General features: G+C 40.6%; 3 protein-coding genes across 3 annotated transcripts in view; all 3 read left to right on the top strand.

Moving 5' to 3' along the window:
- Positions 1-2,849: 2,849 nt before the first annotated feature.
- Positions 2,850-23,795, top strand: part of LOC145440375 (required for meiotic nuclear division protein 1 homolog) — a 141,008-nt gene continuing 120,062 nt past the window's right edge. The window contains exon 1 of the mRNA XM_080317971.1: positions 2,850-2,860. The gene's annotated coding sequence lies outside the window, so the exon portion shown is untranslated. The remainder of the gene's footprint in view (positions 2,861-23,795) is intronic.
- Positions 4,507-6,689, top strand: LOC145440384 (uncharacterized). The gene is made up of 2 exons (XM_080317982.1): positions 4,507-5,117; positions 5,973-6,689. Exon 2 carries the CDS (start codon positions 5,986-5,988, stop codon positions 6,595-6,597), a length of 612 nt encoding a protein of 203 aa, XP_080174108.1. The 5' UTR covers positions 4,507-5,117; positions 5,973-5,985; the 3' UTR covers positions 6,598-6,689.
- Positions 16,273-23,613, top strand: LOC145440370 (uncharacterized). The gene is made up of 12 exons (XM_080317964.1): positions 16,273-16,503; positions 16,567-16,723; positions 16,787-16,942; positions 17,073-17,211; positions 17,278-17,367; positions 17,434-17,503; positions 20,630-20,769; positions 20,843-20,919; positions 20,981-21,063; positions 21,124-21,222; positions 21,296-21,401; positions 23,188-23,613. The coding sequence occupies exons 1-12, from the start codon at positions 16,351-16,353 to the stop codon at positions 23,382-23,384; spliced, it is 1,467 nt and encodes a 488-aa protein (XP_080174090.1). The 5' UTR covers positions 16,273-16,350; the 3' UTR covers positions 23,385-23,613.

The following is a 23,795-nucleotide window of genomic DNA, read 5'->3' as shown; positions in this document are numbered from 1 at the left end:
CACGTACAAAGCTATAATGAACTCGGCCACGGAATTAGCAATTTGAACTTTAGTGTGAGCATCTGGCACCAGAAATATAGAATTATTACTCAACTATGCTGGACAAAACCGTGTGGCCCTCAATTATACCTTTCCTTCTAGTCCTAACTCCAACCTTCACGACAATTTTAAGCAAGGATTGAGTACTAAGCAAGTTATTGGCTGAACTGCCCATACAGAATACAAACAGTGACCTGGCTGGTCATGCTATTACAGGTATACTGATGAACTGACATGGTGCTGAGACTGCTGATATAGTCTGATATGCTCTGATCATACCAACATCCATATACTTGTGACAAAATGTTCTGGTATAATGACACTTTAACATGGCCAAATCATTAATGCTGTGGCTTATCTGGACATTGATTAACTGTGATGGTCAGGAAATATTGAAAATAGAAACTGATTCTTCAAAGATAGTCTTGCTGCCCTGCATATTCTGCCATTCACTCACCGGTGAAATGTTCTTGGATGCCGACGCTTTACCAAAGACTCTTCATCGCTACTACCATCGCTATTACTTCTCATATATGACTCCGTGGATATCTTTTTCTGCCTTTTACTGCACCCATAGGCGCAACAAACGCTACCACCAAAACGAGATGTCTTCGACATGTCGAAATACACAGATAACACAGATATAAACACGAGATATTGGGCTGAAACAAATCCTGAATATTACGATGATTATTCATTCAAAGCTCCATTCGAATAAAATACTACAAACCCAATACGAATCAAATATATTTTAAAACTGTACGTTTTTCCATAAGCGCCTGTACTAAGTCGTCCAGCCTATCCCCCACAATGCAACTGTAACATGGTGACAACGCAAATTTGCTTAGCCGGAGATGGCAGTAGTTCGGGGCTTGATATCGACCGATGTATCCAATTGGTCTGGGTGATCTGTCCGGAGATAGGGTCATGACTATCTTGCGATGTAACAACACGATAACACCATCGAGTAAATCAGTGAACGGTGTCGAAATATCGATGTAATAGCGCAGACCCGGAGTCATTGCAATGTGGCTTATTGGTATTGTTATCGGGCGACATTCGATCTACATCAAAACTACCGGCTATGATAATGTCTGTGGATCGATGTTTGTATACCAACACATTGCATGCAATGTCACACACCTCCATTTGCGCGTATACTGATGTGGGCAAACAAGCGCGACGTATGTCTGGATGGTATTTTTTCGTGGAAACACAGGGTGTAACATGTTTACTTTGAATATTGTTCATTGGTTTATCGATTCAGAGTTGATATCCGGATCCGGTTACATACTTTATCATTTCCGATTTCAAACTGAATGTCGAGACATACATTGACCAATAAAGACACAATATAGTAAACATGCAGGGGGAAAACTCGACCTGGAATTGTTATCGCGATGGGCGACATAAATCCAACCGTTTTCCGAACACCGTTATCCACATACCAACCATCGTCGAGGAGGTGTTTTATTCAGACATTTTGACTCTGGAAAACCGAAAGCACGAACCCGGACATCACAGAACTATCGAAGTCTATTGTCCAATTTTCCAAAACATTCACATCGATGTACAGTGCATTACATGTGAGTAACCAATGATTTTGATGGGATGCATCAGAGCAAGTGAATATTTGACTAGACAAATGTATCGGGGTCGTTGTTGGTGTATATTTTGTCGCTGTCCGTTGTAACAATATACAAAAATATCGAATTGTCCGGTGTGGTTGTCAGTTTTCAAAACGAAAATGATATTGTTACCCAGGGAGAAGGTAGATTTCCAAGTGAAAACTGTATTGGTACTCAGGTAAATGATAGTTCCCAGACGAAAAGGGATTGTTACCCAGGAGAAAATGATTAGTTACTCTAGGTAAAAGTATTTTTCCAAGTGAAACTGTATTGTTACACTGGGTAAACACCGGATCTCCAAAAGAAAACGATATTTTTACTCGGGTAAACGACGGACCACCAAGTGAAAATGGTTTGTTGCTCAGGGAAAAAGGTTTGTTACCCGGGGAAAAAGGTTTGTTACCTAGAGAAAAAATATATTTCCAAGTGAAAAAGGTTTGTTAACCAGAGAAAAAATATATTTCCAAGTGAAAAAGGTTTGTTACCCAGAGAAAAAATAGATTTCCAAGTGAAAAAGGTTTGTTAACCAGAGAAAAAATATATTTCCAAGTGAAAAAGGTTTGTTAACCGGAGAAAAAATATATTTCCAAGTGAAAAAAGGTTTGTTAGCCGAGGAAAAAAATATTTACAAGTGAAAAAAGGTTTGTTAGCCGAGGAAAAAAATATATTTACAAGTGAAAATGGTTTCTTCCTCTGGGTAAACGTCAGATCTCCAAAGGAAAATAATATGTTTAGTCAGGTAAACGATGGACTGACAAGTGAAAGTGGTAATTTTACATAGGTAAACGTCGTGGGTTTAGTGTCGTTGGTGTTGTTAAACGTTATCGCTTGACGTTGGTATACTATTACGAGTGTGAAAAGGCTATGCACGTCTTGTGCGGAGTATCGCGACAGTGAACATATTTTTGGTGTGACGAAACAAGATCGTTGTTTACATGTTAATGCATTTCGATTACCGAGTAGCTGTACAACAGAGAGGAGTCTACAGTTAGTTCGTGCTGTATGTCCCGACGAAAACCACAAGACCACATGTAAATCTATTAGCACAACTCGATGATGTTGATATAGTGTTACTTGAATTAATTATTACCTATTTACACAACATAAAAATAAAAATTCATATCGTAGTAAGTAAGTTTCTTGAACTCGTGCTTGATGAAAACGAATGGTGACAAGTATGCGTTTGTGTTTGAGTGAAAAATAATTATTTAGAGTAGTGACATTTTGTGACCAACGAATGTAAATCGATCATGATATTACAATATACGCTTTCGTCAACATAACGACTTGGTGTAGAAATACTTTCACGTTTTTTGAATAACTGGATTCTCGAGACTTGTTACTTGTACGATGTACCGCTGGTGACTATAACGACCATTTTGTATGATAGTATGTTTTAGTTGTGAGGACAACCATATGATGACTCACCACTTTTCCTTAGCAAAGTAGATTGATTTGTGTGTAAGATGTAAGCGCCGTAACTAGAAACATATGCACTCTGTTGTTGGAGTAGCTGATTTATTGCTATGACATGGACATATCCTGAAGCCTTGGTTTGTTGTCTTACGAAAGATGACGCGACCTCGGTGTCGTAAATTGTGTTAACTAAACTCGTATGGATACCACGATTGTGCTGGACTTACAAATGGTATTCGTATACTGTACACATACAAACTTTTGTGTAAACAACTCTGGTGTTTCTGTTAATACTAGTTCTATGTTGAACTACTTGATTATTACGATACATGAACAACCGTTCAGACAATAAAGTTCTTGAGGTATCGAAACAGTTTGAAAGCACCACCAATCATTGTACAGGTTTGTAGCATGAGCGAATATTTTCGTGTAACATGAATATATTTCATATGTCTTCGGTAAGAAATGGGTTATGTGGGATAATAATTAGTATCGTAAAACTTGTTGTGTTTGATTACATACTATTTTAACATTGTTTGTTGTTGAAAGACGGGCGAGTTTACATTTACATTAAGCAGAGCAACTCAAGTAATAAATTTTACTCGTTTGAAAATCGACAACGGAAAAAATACCGATGAATGGAGTAACAGTAATAATATGTGTGGTATATTATTTTTCGTGATATGCAACCAATCTTCTAAGCAGAACTTGTCAATAATTTATCATGTCGTAGAAAAGCCTATTGTTATGAATTCAAAACAAATGTACTTCACTTATCACGATGATGGAAATTAAGATCAACGCAGTATTTCGAAGTGGTATGTTCAGCAATCACTAAATGACAAAAATATCAAACTGTGCATACAACTCGGTTAGGTAAACGATCCAGTTACAAGTCGGATGTATTCTTGATGTACAGATGACAGTCTGATGATGCAAAGCTCAACCACGCAAATGTGTTCGTTGTAAAGTATTTGACGCAAACAATATATCGAATGGAGACTTCGGTTTCATTACCAAGCTAGTGAAAATTGTTTCCTGTTGGCCAGGTAGGACACATTTGACAAACATCGTACACATTGTATCTTCGTGATGGTAACGACTTTCAGCGGCTTGGTTTCATGTCGGGAATTATTATTTGAGGGTTCAAGAACAATTTCATTCAATACTACAAATGAACAACAATGCATAACACGTAGCAAATAACAGTGTAGCAAGTACTCTTTTGATATTACGAGTGTTGGGCACTAGACACTTCTAGTTGAATTGGATGCATCTAACAAACATATCACAATTTACTTTTGTAATGATCAAAGTCTTAGAGTGTATAACCTCGCGATATTTTACATTTAGCACACACAATGGGGAGTTACTGAAATGATTAGGAATTGATCGCTAGCTTCGAACGGTACTCGATACCCAAAGTGATATTTTCACACTATGTAATGTTTCAATTCTCTGTTGCGAATTCCGACAGTAACGACATTGATGTTAAATCCTCACCCATGGTTATTGCAAGTGAATCCTAAACATCGCAACAGTCGGTCTGGAAATCGAACGCATGCGTACTTTTAGATAGGCGACACTATCCAGTTTATTGCATCCGTGAAATATTCAGAAACGTCGATTGTGATTGTGTTAGCTTGATTCATCATCTATATCCGTGGGCGCAAAGATATCTTAACTTTGGATACAACTCATTCGAAACGAATTGTTGCGTGCAATCTAATAAAGCACAAGTCGAAGACGAATGATTTGATTTCAATGAACTAAAAAGTCCTTTTGTTTTGGTGTTGGGTTTAATACAATTTGTATGACTATAACAAATCCGATTCCAAAAGTGTAATGTTACATTTAACAAAAAGTTTGACGACTTGTAGTCTGATATTGATAGATGTGTAGAGTAATATGACTAGTTTATAAAACCTCGGTAATGTGTTTTTTCATGTCTGTGTTCAACAAATATGTGATCAAGTCTTAGCATTCAACCACGATGGATTAATTCAAGTTTGTGAGTTGTAGTGATATAATCAAGTAAGTGAAAACTAGATTTTTAACAATTGTTAATGTTGTGAATAATTCTTTTGAGTATGGTAAGATGTTAAAATATCTCTTTGACAAACGGAAAGCGGGATCGGGAATAGAGTTGCAATGTTTCATTACTTGTTTCAAATCAATGTGCGTATAATTGTGCGAAAGTTGGTAGTCATGTTTGTCAATCCTATTTCAATTCACACTACACCCAAGTCAAAATATTTGGTTTCGGATTATCTCAATTTACCTATAGAACATCTCGCGAATGGATTCCGACTCCGTACTATAACTAGATCGCTATGTCTGATGCATTATTGTGTCAGCGACGTAGGATTTACAATTATTTCACACCTTTTTCAATAAGCGTCAACTTCACAGAGGATTAGGGTTGGATCAGAAATAAGTGAGAATTTGTCAGTATCCGAATCACCGTCTGCGACGGTTCTGTTATTCGTTACATATTAAATCTTACCAGTGAAATCCAGTTCTGTGACGAATTAATTACCAAAATAGTACCTCGTGAGTGATTGGAATGTATGTAACACCAAGTCGCGAGCGATGGTTATGTCTTAGGTATTATCTTGTGAACGATCGCGGGATTTGTAACTCCTCTTGCAAACAGGCCGCGTTTCCGAATTTCAGAACCGGACGTATTTAGTGTGTCACACAGATCAAAACACCGCCACGGACATCTGTTTTTCAAAATCGCACAGCGCACTGCGCTTTAGTGAATTTCCTGTTTAACCAATCCAAGTCTATTCACACGGGTCATCAGGATTATACAAAGACTTTTAACTCACTCAATACCACGCACCTAATTCTATAAATGACAACGGATTTGTTGACGACTTTCAGATTACCAAACGATATGGCGTCGAACAGCGTCAGCAGTATGCAAGTCGGACCAGTTTCAAATTTTCACGTCGGCGTCAAATTCGTCTCATCACCCAAAAGAGGTGCCGTTAGTCAATATCTTAAAGGTATATTCATCGATGGTAATAACGAAGAGATATCTTTCACGTGTTTCAATCATGAATTGTTCGGGAACATTGAGAAAGCATTCTCCAAACGAAAGAAACTCATGGTTAAATCCGGTTGGGTTCAAATTGGCAAGTTTACTGGCAAACCTGCTGTATTACTGGGACGGGCTTCGTCAGTAACTCTGCATGGAAAATCGAGACATACGACTGAAGAATACCCATTATTGACCTGTGAATCGGTATACGGAAATAAAGACGAATACGTTTCGATCGCCGCTACGTGTGTTTCTCGAGAGGAGAAGACGGTCAACTCTGACACCAAGAAGGGGTTGAAATTATACAGTTTTACATTGAAGGATGATACTGGCGAGGTGGTTTTGGATCAATGGACCAAAGCCTCGCTCGTACCGGGGAAGAAATATCAACTCACTCGTGTTAAAAACTGTGTCGGTAGATTGAAAATCGATCCGTTAACTAGACTTGTCGAATTGAAAGAATAGTTTGCATATTTGTATACCTCAATACAATAATTCATTTTGCGTACAATGTTTGACCTATGTGATTCGACAACTGGGTTAGCGCGGTGTTGTTCTACTGATCAAGGTGTGAAAATTGTGCTATAGCGATGAAGTTGCGACTGTGAACAGCATACTATTCTGTAGGCGCGAAACAGCGGAATAATCCGAAAGTATTATTCAGGTAGCAATCAATAGCGAGGAAAGAGAACACGATCGGTCATTTGGTACGACTAAACCACGACATCGTATATCATAATTTACGATCAAACTATTTCGCACTGAATGGAATAGTGTAATAAGCGATAGTAGCACACAGCTGTATGGGCAACAATTCAGCGCGCAGGTCATTCGAAATATAGGTCGCACGCACTGCTAAATCCTCACAACAAACAGCGTTTCCGTTTGCACGGTTATTGTTGGCGACTCGTACATATTCAACACCACCCGAGAGATGCCTGAAAGTACGAATCACGACCGCGCCCATAAGAACACATGGTGAATCAGTAGAGACCTTGTAAGAATACACGACGATATACACATTAACAAAGGTTCATTTACATGACTATTTGTTTGATACATATTCAACACGAAGTACGACATGCCAACAACGAAGCCGCTTGCGACCGCAGTCTATACTGAAAAGGGTTACCGTTCGACCACAAGACACAATAGCCGCTTGCCGCCCCCGCCATAAGACATAAAAGCCGCTTGCCACCCCGGGTTTCCCAGCTGCTTGCGACCCCACCCATAATACATAAGAGCCGCTTGCCACCGCACCCATAAGACACAATAACCGCATGCCACCCCCGCCATAAGAAATAAGAGCCGCATGCCACCCCCGCCATAAGACGAAATAGCCGCATGCCACCCCCGGTTTTCCAGCCGCATGCGACCCCGCCCATAAGAAATAAGAGCCGCATGCCACCCCCGCCATAAGACGCAATAGCCGCATGCCACCCCCGCCATAAGAAATAAGAGCCGCATGCCACCCCCGGTTTTCCAGCCGCATGCCACCCCGCCCATAAGAACCCCTGCCACCTCACGAGCGATCGTATATACTACTGGCCGGATTGCTGAACCGATTCATTATTCGCCAATTCATCCACATATACGAGGAATAACACGTATTCAATGAATGTATTGTATCGACACTCGACAGCAATGTAATTTCAAAGCCATTTCGCCAATAATGACGAAGACAATGTGGATTTGAGAACAGCATTGTCATACAGGCACCACCATGTCTGCTTTTCTCTGATCAAACAACACACCGTGCAATCCTTTGTTAAGATTTCAAGGCAGGGGTGGGCAATTATTTTCCTCCGCGGGCCAAATGAGAAGTGGAAAATACGCTGGCGGGCCGAGTGAAAAAATTTAGCTATGTTCTCCAGGGTGTTTTAATTTTATTCCTAAATCACATTGTTAATAAATGCTGCTCAGTGAATGTGTTGAAGATTGAAGATTATGGCTGTTAATGAGAGAATTCTGAAATATCAAAGTCGGACAATACACAGAGCAACAAAAGCTGAGGATATATCGCGCGGAGCGCGAAAAATTTTTTCAATAAACCTCGGCTGCGCGCCACACTTCTGATGCTTTCACGTCACCGCGTTCGAGAACCACTGCAATGAAGTGTATATGCAATAGTACAAAGCTTATTTTCCTGGTCGTTGCCTTCCGAGCAGTGTGCAGCCTAAATAGCATGTTGAGCGGTGCTTGCGGTTTTTCTGAATTCCGCCCTCCCTTGGCCGCGTGTTTCGTGTTTTTGTCATAAGACCGACTGTAATTGAAATCCCTAATCTCGGCGACATGTCCGGCAAAAACTGAAAGGACGGGTTTACCGCTGACTCCAGTATACGAATACTTAGTACTCTATATTCTAAACCTAAACCATTATTTGAATTTCAGTTGTCGGCTTCCTTTTTTTGGCTTGCCCGTTACTCCTTTATGGCTGATAGATATGATGAGTCATATAGTAATCGCGAGAATTGATTGACTTGTTTTACGAATTAGGGATTTGGAAACGTATCACGTAATAAATTAAAACACATACCGTATGATGCGTAATGCGACAATGGCAACAAGAAGGTTTGAACTAAACTATATGGAAAGAGTAATAATTTCTTGTGACTTCAATTGCTACTAACACGTTGCTACATTGCCTTTATTTTGAATCTGGAGTACGCATGGGAGGTCCGTACGCAGCGTAATCGTGTCATATTGCTGAACATGCTACAAAGTAAACGAATTTCCTGTTCGTTTGATACAGCCTATGGTTTTAGTCATTCAAAAAGCATGTTTTGCTTTGAATTCCAAGCAACCTTTCGCGGGCCGCACAGAATAGCTTCGCGGGCCGCATTTGGCCCGCGGGCCGCACTTTGCCCAGGTCTGTTTCAAGGCGTTCGATAAGCTGGGCACCCCAAATTTACCAAGATATCAATTCATTAGGGTTTAGTAGGTGACGAGATAGCGTGGTTGTTCAACTACGTGGCCTATTTTATCTCGATATTGAATTCATGCGGTGTCTTACAGAAGCCTAGAATTGTGCCGTGCTACAAGTCGACGGTTACGGAATCGAAGTAAGAAATATCGGCCTGGTATAAATGATCATTGTAGTCGACAAACACCATGATTACGACAAATGACATTAGGATTAGTACATCGTAAATGCCGATAATGCAATAAGTCTTCTCGCTTCGACGAACTTACGCGTGTAAGCTCCACCCTCGCTCGCTGCGCATACATGTGTATCATGACATACAGTCACTAAAATTTGACGTATGTAAGCAAGTAGTCGGGAATCTCGGAAGACTGGGGCCGCGGGCCACATTATCATGTAAGACGAAAACTATCCGCGGGCCGGACAAAATCCCTTCGCGGGCCGTATGTTGCCCGCCCCTGGTTTAAATCGACGATGCGAAACGACGCTTCTTCATAGTGTTCACTGTTCATAGGTCTTCTTCAGGGGTCTGCAACCTTTTGGTAGTCACGGGCCAAATTTCGAGTGTACAACTTTTTCGCGGGTCGGAATTTTTCATAATAGGCTACTATATTTTATGCTCACTTCGGTATATTATCCTACATTGCTGCAATCTCAATCATACCATTGACAAAACACATTTATTTACACTTCAACAACGCAGAATAAATATGACAATTGACGCAGCTTGCTTTGTGAAAGGTTTTCAACTTCTGGTAACAAGTCAGATGAAGCAAGAATCTGACCATATTTTAAATGGGCGTCCGAAATAGTGATCTTAGCCTGGTCTTCGTGAATTTCATTGTTGAAAACTATTGTTGATATGCGTACGTGCTACCAAATATCGATGCAATTTCGTTTGCATTGTTGGTCAAGCTGGGATAAAGACCAATTTCAAGAAGGTACTCTTTGTAAAGTCATGCAGCGATATGCTCTTTGTATGAAATTTGTCATTCAATTCAACTGCATCGCATTTCAAAACGGCCCATTTGAAATTTTCAGGAAATGGTATTGGCGTCCACATTAAACGGACTACTGAATAGTCGGAATTTATTTTATAGAGGAGGAATTTAGGAAAAGCGGGTGAATATTCAGTAATTAAATTTCGTATCACAGTTACAAATGTAGTGTTGGTACTAGGTTTTCTCTCCTCCAGTATAGGAACGTGAGCATAATTTATTTGTATTGTTGACATTCCCAGGGTCGCAGATTTGTTTCGAATGCGCCTCAACATCTCATGTATTCAGCTGTTTTCCTCCCAAGTTGCAAATTTAATTTGTTCAGATGTGACGTTAAATGTACGAAGAAAGCAAGATTAGATAACCATTTTCGATTACAAGATTATGAGTCGGCGATATTTATATTTTCGAGGAGAGTTGCTATTTCATTTCTCGGTTCGTACACTCGTGCAAACATAGCTGCTCGACTTAGTGCTCCAACATAGCAGATATACAGGACATCGCCATATTAATTCTCTGCTTCTAATTTATCTGGCGTAAATGTTGGTGATTCAGTTTGTGAGACCAAATCATATAAACAGTTCATCACTGTGGCCAAAACACTATTCAGGTTTGTTGTCTTGGCGAACAATGCCTTCTGGTGAATTTAACTATAAATAACTAACGTACGGAGGCTATAAGTTATTTATAATTAAACAGTGTACGTTTTGAGATTTTGTTATTGCGTCTGAGATGTTCCAAGCGTATTTGGCGGGGGGCATAGCGTAAAGTGGTGACGATAAGCGCCTACCAATCTGGCGGCCCGGCTCGATTCCCGTCGGAGGTTTATCTGGGCTCCTCTTCCCCCGCCGTCGTCGTTCTGACGACGACAAAAAAGCCCAGAAAAAGACCCGAGAGAAGAAAGAAAGCACTCACTATAGGTATGGAAAGAACTAGTAGAAAGGGCCGCGGCTTCAACAAGATCAACATCGAAAAGAACTGTGACATTGGGCACTCTAGGCCGAGGTGGATGTTAGAATGATAAGATCGCAACTGCGTGTCGTTCGACCTCCTCCTATCTGTTCATGACATCGCATTGTGTCTTATCGCATTGCACATTGTGTATGACTTGTTCAGATGAAAAATATAACTCAACGATTGATTGATTGATTGATTCCAGCAAGCAGAGGAAGGATCTTTATTGTCACACCCCATCAGAGTGGTAGACCCTTTAAAAAGTATGGTACACCTTCGGTTGCGAGATACACCCGATTGATAAGTATAGCCTACTGATGTAGTCTACTCTACAGACAATCTCCATCTCCTACTTCAACCACCTTCGTTTTATGGCGTAACAGTAGACTAATACCATGTAGGCTACTTATATCGTAGATATGCCACATTCTTTCCCAGCAGTGCTGCACTGCAGATTGAAACTCATTATGAAACGGCGGGCCGTATTCTTGTGATAACTAATTATGATGTCGCGGGCCGGACGATTTCGCTTGGCGGTCCGGATCCGGCCCGCGGGCCGTAGGTTGCCGACCCTTGGTCTACTTCGAGGCGTATCCAAGACCTCATTTCTACCACTGACTCCGTGTAGAAACTTCTGTATTATGTAGTGAAGAAATTGCACGCAACGGTGGTATCAGGCTATACAATCGGAGGTGGTCGAAGACTCAAAGTAATCAGACTCCTGATAAGGGATCTGCAAAACGAATCACTGATCCGAAATCGAGTCATTTCTCATGGCGTATGAATCGAATCAACAAGGATAACCACATTGCTGGCAAAGCGTTGTTGTTTGACAGCTCTCAAAAACAGTAACAGATTGACCTGTACGAAGCGATATTGCATAACAGCAGAGGTGGTCGGTAACGAAGTAGTACTTCTACTTGCAGTCCTCACTCATGTATATGTAATTTCCTTCTACTTCGTATTATTTTGTGATTTACTTACTATTCGATATTTACACTTTGCCAGGTAGAAGTATCATTGGAGAGATGAAGATCAAGACGGAGAACTGTAGGGGCTGTTTGGGTGAGAGTCCAGAATTTTTGTCGTGCTCCGCGCGAAAACTATATGGAGTGAACAATATTTTTCTACGAAAGTAATCAATGTAGCGATTGCATGGTTCATGTGGGTCATTTCCGGCCACATGGTCACCCATATGACAGTTTCATCACAATAAATGAAGCTCAGCCACAACGATTGGAATTATACAATCTACGATATTTTCATCATGTTATAAAATTTTTATCAATACACCACACGATTGGGGAAGCGAGCGGCGCCGTGTGCTAGCGACACCAATGGTTGTTGGTTCGAGTCACGGCTCTGACAAGTTTCTTAATGTGTTGGAGGTTTATCCGGGCTCGTCATTGGGGCTGGTCACAATGATTCGAGTACTCGAATCTGAATCGAGTATTAATTTTAATGATTCGAGTCGAGTATTCAAAGACGATTTTTTCGAGGATTGAAGTTATACGCTTCTCACCACTGAAAGTAAATTTATCAACGAGAATTATAGTTTCGATACTAATTTTCACCCTTGAAGCCATGAAACCTGGATTGGCGATATTGTAGCATAGGAAACATGTGTAGCGGCCCTCGTGCGCGCCCTATCTGGGTTGGCGCCCTTGGGATGCTTGAGTGATTTCATGCGAGTGTGTCTCTTTGTGTTTGGTCTCGTCGCTGCTGGATTGTTGAGAACGACTGAGTGAATAAACCTCCTATCTGAGCAAAGGCCTCTACATATGGTACAAAGCTACGAAGGTTACTGGACGTAGCACATTTTCGAAGTCATGATTATCCCAGAATGAAATCGGTATGGTCGAAAAATACCAAAATATCTTTTATAAGATGGATAACTGGCATTATATTCTTTGTAGTGGCATAAACGGTACATATTTGAAATTTGACGTATTACATTCTGTTATGGCGTCATAATGAGTGATACTCGATTACTCGACTCGAATCATATTACGTGATTCAGAATCGAATCACTCAGGTACTCGATTTTGCCCAGCCCTACTCGTCATCGCTGACCTCACTGCGTATAAGCAGTGTCGTACGAAAATCCTAGATTGATTAAGTGAAGTTGACATTCGGGATGGCATTTGTCACACTGGGTTCAAATTGCTAGAATAGGAAAATTCGGCGCCAGCCATTTAGGAGCCTTTGCACAATTAAACATATCTCTTTCGGTCATCATAAGGGCAGTCCGTTTCGGTCAAGGCTTTCTCGCTGCCGATCGTTCTGGCACACGTTTGGGAGTCGTATGTTACATTACATGGCCAAAACTTCAGATGTTTTGGCGCGGTAATGGCCGACAACGAAATGCCCATTTCTAAAAACGTAGCCTATTTGTTCTTGGGGGAAGGCTACACAAAAATCAAAATATTTCGCAACACTGAATCGCGCCAAGGGCGAAAAATGTTTGAAAAAGTTGCATATATTTTCAAAGAAATAATCCATAACTTATTTTAATTTACGAAATAATTTTGGACCATCTTCGAGCTCGCCCCCCTCCCAGATTGGGGGTTTGTGGTGCGGCAGTTACGGACCTGTAAAAGAGTACCGAAGGCAAAGATCAATGAACAACATTCAGAGGTGGTCAAAGTAGTCACCCTCGCTACTCGAGTAGAAGTAGAAGTAACGCCGGAATTTCTACTCAAGTAGGAGTGGTGGTTCACAAGTATGTAAGTAAGTAGGTATTCTACGCCTATCTTTGCCTAAAAAACTGAAAACTGTCAAGTAGAAGTTGAAGTAGTCTAAAATCATAACTACTTAATAAGTAGTGCGAGTAGACAAAATCTACTTCAAGTACTTCAAAAAGTAGAAGTACTTCGTTACTGACCACCTCTGTGAACATTACAACATGCATTATCATGGCCAAACTTGTTCAATAGAATAAACACCACACGATTGCGGTATAATGAAAATATAGAAGGGTGCCGAAACGACTTGGAGTAGTATTTTAATCAGACACCCACCGTGGCCTATACAGCATGTAAATAAGAGGCACGCACACGGGATTAAAGAATAGATAGCATAAAAGTTAGCGACAAAAATGAATGCTGCATGTGTCGGTAAGCGAGGTCGATATGTCAGATTGTGGGCCGGTAATCTTGAGGGAAGACTAGTATTGATTCAGTAGAAATTTCTTTTATTTCGATTTGAATGTGGACATGCTCAACGGCTGTCGCATAGCCGGCGAGATGCTGTTCCACACTTCAGGTCCGCCATACTTGATAGAGCGATGCGTTCCTAATCTCGCAAATGATTTGTTTGTTTGTTTTATTCACAGCATTGGCGCTTATCAACTCATTTGGTCATTTGCGCCCGCACAGTAATTTCATTAGTGCAGTGACTTTCGAGGTCTTTTCATCAGATTACGGACGACTTCCATGCACGCGCTCTCCCACCATCCGTCTCTCTCGGTTTTTGTGCGTCCGTATCTTGTCTTTTTGCTGTCGATTTTTGGCTCGATACACCTACATTCTGGACTTTTTATACACTGCAATCACAGCGAGGTTATAGCGATGAGGAGCCCAGATTAACCCCCGACACGTAGAAGTTGGTCCTAACCGGGAATGGAACCACTGCCATTGGTGCCGTGACGGTGGTATTTATCCAACTGCGCCACTCGTTTACCGCGAATGGTAATGTTGTAGCTAATAAAAATGCAACCTATTTGTATCGCTCATCGTCTTATTAGCTACGGACCTTGTTGTACGGGGGAGGGCGCCGTACCTTGACATTCCCCGAAAGGGGGGAACTAGCGAAGAAAGGACAAGAGCCACTGTTAAGTAGCAAAGCTATCGTTTGTATCACATGATTACGTCGAATTCTTATGCTATTGAAAATATGTATTTCCTGGGATGTAGCAAAACAAATCCAACTCCCTGCACTGCCCTATGTCAGTTTCCAGGTTTTGGCGGTTCATGAGAGTGTATTTATGACTGCTTTTCAAATCTACTAACTTAGTTGAATAATTTCCAAAGCCCAAAAAGTCGACTTCTACTTGAAGTAGCTTTGGGCTGCTTCGAAAAGCACTATACTTCTAATCGTACTTGAGTAGAATTCCGCACCGCTACTTCTACTTGAGTATCTTGTTTGACTACTTTGACCACCTCTGCATAACAGTAGCCTATTCTTCAATTGAGTTGTGTTAGCGCCGAACGCGTTCATTCAAGAATAATGTTCATTTATGCTTACGCTGTTGATGAAATGCCCTTCTACCCAGAACATAAATGATGAACGAGAAAGTGTCGCTATCCCAAATGCTGTGGATCTCGATCATCTGAAATTTAATGAAAGAAATTATATGGCAGTATGGAATGATGAACTATAGTGGTGTGTTGTAATAATGTAACATCAAAGTTAATCAATCTTTTGTAATAGCATGGCAAGGTTTACTTGGCTTTCCAATCAGGCGAATAAATATCTTCAAGCAGCGGCTACCATTTACGCCTTCAAAAAGACGATATTTCCGCTGCTGGAAGCAATATCACTTCAACGCTGTTAGGACACAGGATCCGTGATTATTTAATAGTTCCATGCCTCTCACTATTGTAATCACTTTGAATTTCGTTTCGAATGACTTGTGTTCCACTGTAAATTTTAATCAATAAAATAATATTGAAAAGGGGGGATTCGTTTCAAGACAAATTTTCAGTGTCCGATTCGAATCATACCCGTGATTCAATTTTGCCAACCTCTACTCCGATGTACTACAAAACAAAGTATCATCGATGTGTCTTGATCACAAAGTTTCGAAAAAATCGTGATGATAGGACAGGAGATCATGAGTATAGGGAATAAAATGTTCTGATTGTCTCGATGTGTATCTCTTTGGGTGCTTATACAGTTCAGTGGTGCAAAACCAGGTGATGAATTTTCGAATAACTAAATTGTGACAAAACAAGGAAATATTGTTGGTAATTGTATTACAAATATCGAAAACTGTCACGCACGAAACGAGTGTAGATTCTTTAGATGCACTATATATAGTAGGTGACATAAGTCAATCTCGTAACCGGAGAATCTGGCAATGAACTTTCATCGCAAGCATGTCGAAATCAGTGATAAATATTCAGGCCCGAGGCAAAAGTGACAGAAAAACCATAAATAACCAGTTATACCAGCTGAAAGAACTGCAAGCTCTGAAATGAAATCTTCAAAATAAGATGTATGTGGTGTAATGTTCCAGGATGTATATTCCCAAACTGGAAGAAGGCTCATTTGAACTTTATTGTAGATTCACCTGGATTATCCCAGCTTTATCGAGCTAATAACATTTTGTTTGTTAGAGAAATGAGGATTAGGTTAATCGCGGTCGTCGTTTCTTCCTTGTTTATCACACAAGCTTTCTCGCAATTACCTCCACCGGAAAATCTCGTGGCGTCAGCTGCAAGTGATGGGGCATTGATACGATTTGAACCAGTTGTTGGAGCTGTAGCATATTTGGTAATATTATCCACTATAAATATTAATTTGTTGAGTCAGAAGCTTTGTATGGAATATATTTAGGGCGTCTTGGGGGCGGAGGAGTCATCTTCTGTCGAAAGTGCAGCTCCTCAACTGTATTTCGGCGATCTAACACCTCTGACCGAATACACTGTATTCGTGACAGCCATTGATGTGGATGGAGTTGATGGCGAGCCTGGATTTTTGACATTCAAGACAGGTAATCGCTCTCAAATGAACCTTGCCGTCGCAAGCGAAAAGGTTGGTTTAACTATATTTTCAGGTGTTGGTGAGATAAGCAATTTTAAAGTAGTAACTATTTCGTCCACTCTGATGGATGTGGAGTGGGATGCCGTTGACGACATAGAAAGCTACATAATAGACCCGGTTGAAGATTCTTCAAGGCCGCCAATCAACCTAGCTTTCATGAATGTGACAGGTAGGCGAATTAGAGGCTTGTGTCTCGTTACACTTCGGCTTCTGTTGTTACTCAATTACTCATAGTAGTAGCGGAAGCCGGTGCATTAGCCCTACTTCATTCTGTGTAATTAAACTGACTTCTCATCTAGATGATGTCCCGTCATTACCGACTGTTCGTATTACCGGTGTATCGTCCGCGCGTATAACTAACTTGAAACCGATGACATATTATACGGTTACCATAAGAGGCGTTGCCGAGACAAATTTGGGCCCCTCAACAACTATACGGTAAGTAATATGAAATATCCGACGAAAATTTTCCTCACCACCAAGCTTCGCGTTAAAATACTGTAGGGCGAGAACTGATGGCGACGGATTAGTGCTTTATAACGTTTGGAGGGATCACAATGACATAATTCTTGGCGGGACTGGAGCAATATTCAAGTATATTGTTGACATATAGGCCTAATAATTTATTTAGTGAATAATTCTAATGCGCAACATACACAGACCTTTGCAGAAACCAGATGGACCGTATTTTCTAAGCATTGAATTTCCGTGTGAATTGGAGAATTTCGAGGTAAATCTCTAAATGTGTAGAACTGAATGATTATCTTGTGACTATAGTCAACATTATATAGCATGTCGATTATGGTGGAAATATTTTGTGTGTCCAGAAGTCATTTCGCCGTTGCAACGTCGATAAAGAGAAATATAGGTCTTCATATAGCGTGTAGTACTCATTTCTTCTGGGTCGCAGGCCTTCGGAAACGGATCTCGACAACGCTTTACGGTTAATAAATTAAAAATAATGAAACACACGACAAGGACCGCCAAATCATGTGCGTTATATTCGAAATTCAATGTGAATCATAATAATTAGACCCCTATCGATATTAAAATTATGAGACGATATCGCTAACATAACATATTTTTCACGATTAAAACGATATTTTCTGCCGATATCAAAATGTTACATTTTTCAACCAAAACGTCTAATTAGTAATAATTTGAAAAGTAAATCCGATTTAAACTTCGTATATTTACAATCAAACTCCAGGTCCAGCATACGTATATTATGTTTTATTGAGTGTTGTATTGTGCTTACGAAACATAGGTTTTCGATATTTTCACTTAAAAACGGTGTCTGAAGAAAGGCACAATGCACACTACGGACAATAGATTTAGCCTTTCGATGTCCGGCTATTTTGCTAGCAAGACATTCAAGAGCTTCGGCACAATACTTTATTATGCAACTGCGAAAGACCGACAAGAACGAGATCCCGGCATTCTAGTTTTGATCGCCCCAGCATTCCCAACAGCCGGTAAAATAGTATACTAACCCGGACAAAAGCGAAATATATTTTGGAATGTGTTGCTAATTATTGTGAGTGGAAGCGGCGGTTTGTGAAAAGAATGTAAAGCAGGGGTCGCCAACTTAAAACGGGTTGCGAGCCACTTTTCAAATTTCGTAGCGGCCGCGGGCCGCATGAATTCAATATCGATATAAAGTAGGCAAACACGTTTTAAAACTCTACGTCAGTGAAACGCCGTGCTACCTAACATAGGTGATGGGCATAATGACGACAAAAGAATAAGTAATATTTTATTAAAGGAATAAAAATATAACAAAGGATCACTGTCATCAATTTCATTTTATTTTGAACTCTGAGCTGTGCACGATACCTGGAAACGATTTGGGGGGCTGGCGAGATACGTTACTAGCTGAAAGACCATCTCCACGTAAAGCCTGATCTTGTGGGGAAGCCCTAAGCCAGTGGTTTTCAAACCTTTCCAGACATGCCCCCTTTTATGATACTGAAAATCTTCGCGCCCCCTTATCGGCATATCACCAAATGATCCATCATGCTAGCAATCCCAACGAATAGTTTGATGGCATGGAAAGGTTATGAATGTTGATGAGAGAATTCTGTAATATGAATTCCGGAACATACACAGATCAATAACTATAACTATGAATTCGAGGTAAATCGCGCCTTGCGCGAACAAATTTTCAGTTGACCGCAGCTCCGCGTCCCCTTCAGATGCTTTCACGCCCCCACAAGGGGGGCGCGCCCACCAGTTTCAGAACCACTGCCCTAAGCAGAGGTGGTCAAAGTAGTCAAGAAAGCTACTCAAGTAGAAGTAGAAGTAGCGACGAAAAAATCTACTCAAGTACGAGTAGAAGCACTTCTTCCATGAGCAACCTAAAACTGCTTGAAGTAGAAGTAGAATTGACTGACTTTAAAAGTACTCAAGTAAGTAAGTAGTTGTGAAAACGATCCTAATTAGTTCACATGGATCGGAAAAAGGTGCAAATGGAGCTATGCGAAAGGTGCCTAGCTTGATTCATATTGATGCATACCAGCAGGTCTCCAATTTGCGATAGCATGTAAGCATTCGTCCACATCATGGGATGAAAATGATAGTATTGATATAGAAATGCGATACTAATTCTCTGTTCACTCAAACAGCACGTTTTAGAAGATATCATGGTACTGCGCACTCCCCCATATTATAAGGCCTGTAGTTTAGTCGAAGAGCAATACGGAGATGTGTGTTGGATACGGTGAAAACGCTTTGTGCGATTAGTAAACGTTAATAAAAAATATGGTGGACCGTAAGCTATATTGTGTAGCTTTATTTCTGGAAATTGAAGACATTACTACACTTGTTTTTATGCTTCAACCGGTACGTTATCCAGACAAAAGAACTGATATAAATTGGAAATCAAAATATATGGTACTGGGAATTGAAAGTGAAGTATCAATCTAAAAACGGAACATGTATTTAATGTCTTTAGTCCAGAAAATTACGAAGGTTGGTATGCTAAAACAGCTCTAAAACTAAAAAAAGTCAGAGTCCACTTTTCCAGATTAGGACACGCCATGGACACTGGACAGCTTGATTACAATATGATAAGTAAATGCTAGATTGCGAAACATCAGTTTCAAACGTTATGATAAGCCATATATACTGTGATGAAATACTTGATATGGCGAAGGGCGACAATGCGGTGTGAACGGAACCACGCCAACCCGCTACCTAAATTATATTCACCGATACTTTCGTGAAATCATACTCGGTATTCACTGCGCGCGGAGCGCGACGAAAATTCTGGGCTTAACTCAACTTTTATGGAAATTATGTCGATACTCCGTGAAAACAGCCCCGAAATTTCTCAGGCTATCTTCCTGATTCGAGGATTAAACTACTTCTACTTGACAAACTGAAAATAGCGAGAAGGAAGTAAGTAGATCACAAAATATTATGAAGTAGAAGTAGAAGTAGTGAAATTCAGATCTACTTGAGTAAGTACCAAAAGTAGAGGAAAACTACTTGAGTACTTCGAAAAAGTAGAAGTACTTCGTTACTGACCACCTCTGGCCCTAAGTCGCTTTCTAATCGACTCGGTCTTGGCAATGTTTGGGCCATTGTACGTCAATTCCAGCATTTCAAAGTGTTTTCTTAGCGTTCTTCCGAAATCTCAAATCAAGTCGCGGGCCGCAAAATATGACCTCGCGGGCCGCGTGTTGGTGAATCCTGATGTAAAGCCTGCCAACTCTGTACGGACAAATAAATGATGATAGATTCCGTTATAATGTCGTCTAAAAACCATAAGGAGATTAACATTTCTCAATTCAGAAAGTACATTTTTGAGGCGCCTCATCGCTAGTTATAGTGTTATCATACTGAAATAACACAGGTATGGGATGCAGAAGTTGATAACTCAACGTCAAATCCTCCTACTCTGTACGGATTGATTCAAGATGAGGTATGGATGCAAGAGAAGAACGAAGTAGGATTCAACTTCTATACCGTATACAATGATTCTCTCGGAATAACGTTAGTATTTATAACTGCGCTTTTGCCAGCATGAATATAACGATGTATGAGCAATTCTCAACGACATGTTAAGGTGCGACCTGGATCCGAACGATATTTCGGTTACTTTCGGAGATGAAGTTATTGAGCCAGAGGAAACCGAGCAATACGGTTGTATACTTCGCGCCATTTGCGTTTAACGAATTAAGGATTAACGCAAAATTTATTTCAGAAATTCTGTACGACTTCTATGGCTGGGTCGACGGCGGCATGATGTCATTGAATATAAGTGACGTATTCAGAGAAACGAGTCAGGTATGTAGTGTAGATTAATAGAAAGTGACGGCGCATTTTAAAATAATCATCTGCGTCCAGGCCGCGGATGAATTCGACACTCGTCAACCGAAGCCCGACAGAACCAAAATGGCGATTAAAATAAGTCTGGGAGCGAACTGTTCTTACGTCACAATGAAGGTAATTGTTCCATATGCGTCCGATAGGAAGAATTGTATTGTGGTCATACTTTATTATCGAATAAATGTTTTAGAACTGTTGGAACGTAGACAGAATCTACAACGTCACAATACCGGGCGACGACGCCGGCACTTATTATTTCGTACAAACGCGAGGCATGTGGTTTACAAACAATGTCGGTGAGTAGAATGAAATGTCATAATATCAATCTAAAGACGCAGGCTCGCATTCGTAATATTCACGTGACGGAAATCAATTCTAATTTGGTATCTGTTACTATAAAAAAAATTCTAAAATAAAGTATGAAGTGAACAATTTAGCATCGCCCTCGCGCGTCGCACTACAATACTCCTGTCTATATCTATCGCCATGTCCAATGACCTCGTCACTTTATCTATACCGCGCTCTATTGAGATTAAGGTTGGCTTATATTCCTTGCTTAAGCATCACATATTGTCATTGTCAAATCACTGGTATAAAATGTGGATGCTATCGCCACATTGCTGTGAACCATTTTGAGGCGGTGCCGTCAGGGCACTATAGCCACTAGCCCCTGAGTAACTAGGCCTATGGAGTTTCGTGCGAGGTTACTATCACGTGGCAACTCCCGATAAGACAAAACATTGCCTTGTTCCCACCATGCTTCCCTACTGTTAGAACGGTGAAAGGCGATGTGGGTGCTTTCGATCAATGATGTCGAGATGGTGTGAAAGTGCTCTCTGTATTCAGTATACGGTAGGACCGATCTATGAAGACCGTTAGTCAGTCAGGTTTATTAATATTTTCATCGTTTCAAAACATCACAAGACTGCGATACAATGAAAAGATAGGAAGGTGTCGAAACAACTTGGAGTAGCCATTAAGATCAGACACCCACCTTAGCCAAGGCGAAGTAAATAAGAGGCATGCACACTGAATGAAAAGTAATGCAGAGAATATAAGACGCAAGCGACAAAATGGGGTGGCATGTGGCGGAGGGCGAGGGCGATGTTAGGTCGTGGTCCGGTAATCCTGAAGACTGGCTAGTATGAGTTCACTTCTTGGTGAAAACGCGGTAAAGTTGTGTTATGTGTCTTTTGGAAATGAAATAGGCTACTGCTTTTTCTATTGTACTATTGTAAATGAAGGTTGATATCGATTTACTCAATTTATCTATACTTTAGTAATATCTGCTATCTGCATCGGCCCATGATTCTGACATCGGTCGAACTCTAAATAATACTCACACGCGGGTCGCAATTTTCCCATTGTCCGGACCTGATCTACAGCACACTTCATTATAGTCTCCGTTACATTTACATATGATTGACGACCGCCGTCCGTCTGGTATAATTGGCAAGTTGAGCATTTAATTAGTTGCGGCATAAGCCCCTGTCGTCTCGTTCGGATAGGAGATTAAATAATACCGACATGTCAAGTTGTGATTATGGAGTCAACGACAGAATTTCGATAATGCTCGGAGTAATTGTTGATTGTTCTTGAGAGCTACTCATAGTAAACAAAAGACATCTTTTATGAATAAAAACGAATCTAGACCAAGTTATATTGACAACGGTCGACAAAATATCATTTACAAAAGCACGGGTGTATCACGGGTGGTATACGGGTGCGAATACACACCTTTTCGCTACGAGTGTGCTGTACAGTGTGTACAGTGTACAGTACATCGCTATGCAGCATTTTTACGTCGGCGGTCATCATCATCAGAACATCCAGTCCGTACCAATGATCTATACTTACTACAGGTGACGAACTATTTCATATCGTATACGTCCACCATTTATTTTTTTTACAAAAAGGCATTTCTTCAAAAAATGTTTAAGCTAAGAGTTTTAAAACACCATTTGTATTAAATGCAACCCTAAACGTGACGGAGACCGAATCTATATATAGACCACGAATCAGGCCAAATAATTTTGGGGAGGTTTCTAAAACCAGTCCGTCAACTATATATTTAATTTATAGGTTTTATCATCACCTACGACCGGGCGGAGTGTAGCGACCCGGAAGGCTTCCAGATATCGTTTCTATCGGGCGGGAACTTGGTGAAAAGTCTACAAAGCACGTACGAACTTCAGGGTGTATCGCGGACGTGCTCGGACGAACCGTTCAGAGATCCCGAGGCCGTGGTTGAGGACGAAAGTCTCATCCTGTTCAGATAACACATAATCGCCATTGGCTAACTATATATTCTCTCCGTACGCTAGAACCAGTACACAATTACACATACGATACATACAGCTGAATTATTATAGATTGAATTTTATGTTTCGACTTTCCGCAACCCGGGGCATACGATAACGTTAGCGTAGGCCCCGCGCAACCACTACGGGCTGGCGTATACGGTTATTCACAAAGTTAATAAATCCGGGCATTCTTTGTCGTCTTTGGTATATCCGATTTCATTTATAGATATATAGATATTTGGTATCCACCGACTGAACCATTCTTATAGATTCCGGCGTATAGCAAATCAACTTTTCAATACCCAGAGATCACAATTTAAGCTGTCACTCAATTATTTGTGACGAAATGGCACCATACTGTGCATTAACAAGACGGCGGACGACCAC

Source organism: Botryllus schlosseri, chromosome 6, assembly GCF_051294905.1.
Source record: "Botryllus schlosseri isolate E-star chromosome 6, Bs_hap1, whole genome shotgun sequence".
Taxonomy (NCBI): Eukaryota; Metazoa; Chordata; class Ascidiacea; order Stolidobranchia; family Styelidae; genus Botryllus; species Botryllus schlosseri.
Note: the sequence above shows the minus strand (reverse complement) of the source record. Positions and strands in the feature narration are given on the sequence as shown.

Coding starts and splice junctions, on each gene's coding strand:
- LOC145440384 (XM_080317982.1), top strand. CDS start 5,986: ATGGCGTCGAACAGCGTCAGCAGTATGCAAGTCGGACCAGTTTCAAAT.
- LOC145440370 (XM_080317964.1), top strand. CDS start 16,351: ATGAGGATTAGGTTAATCGCGGTCGTCGTTTCTTCCTTGTTTATCACA. Junction 16,724..16,786: donor ATTTTTGACATTCAAGACAG/GTAATCGCTCTC, acceptor CTATATTTTCAG/GTGTTGGTGAGATAAGCAAT. Junction 17,368..17,433: donor GGGACTGGAGCAATATTCAA/GTATATTGTTGA, acceptor CAACATACACAG/ACCTTTGCAGAAACCAGATG.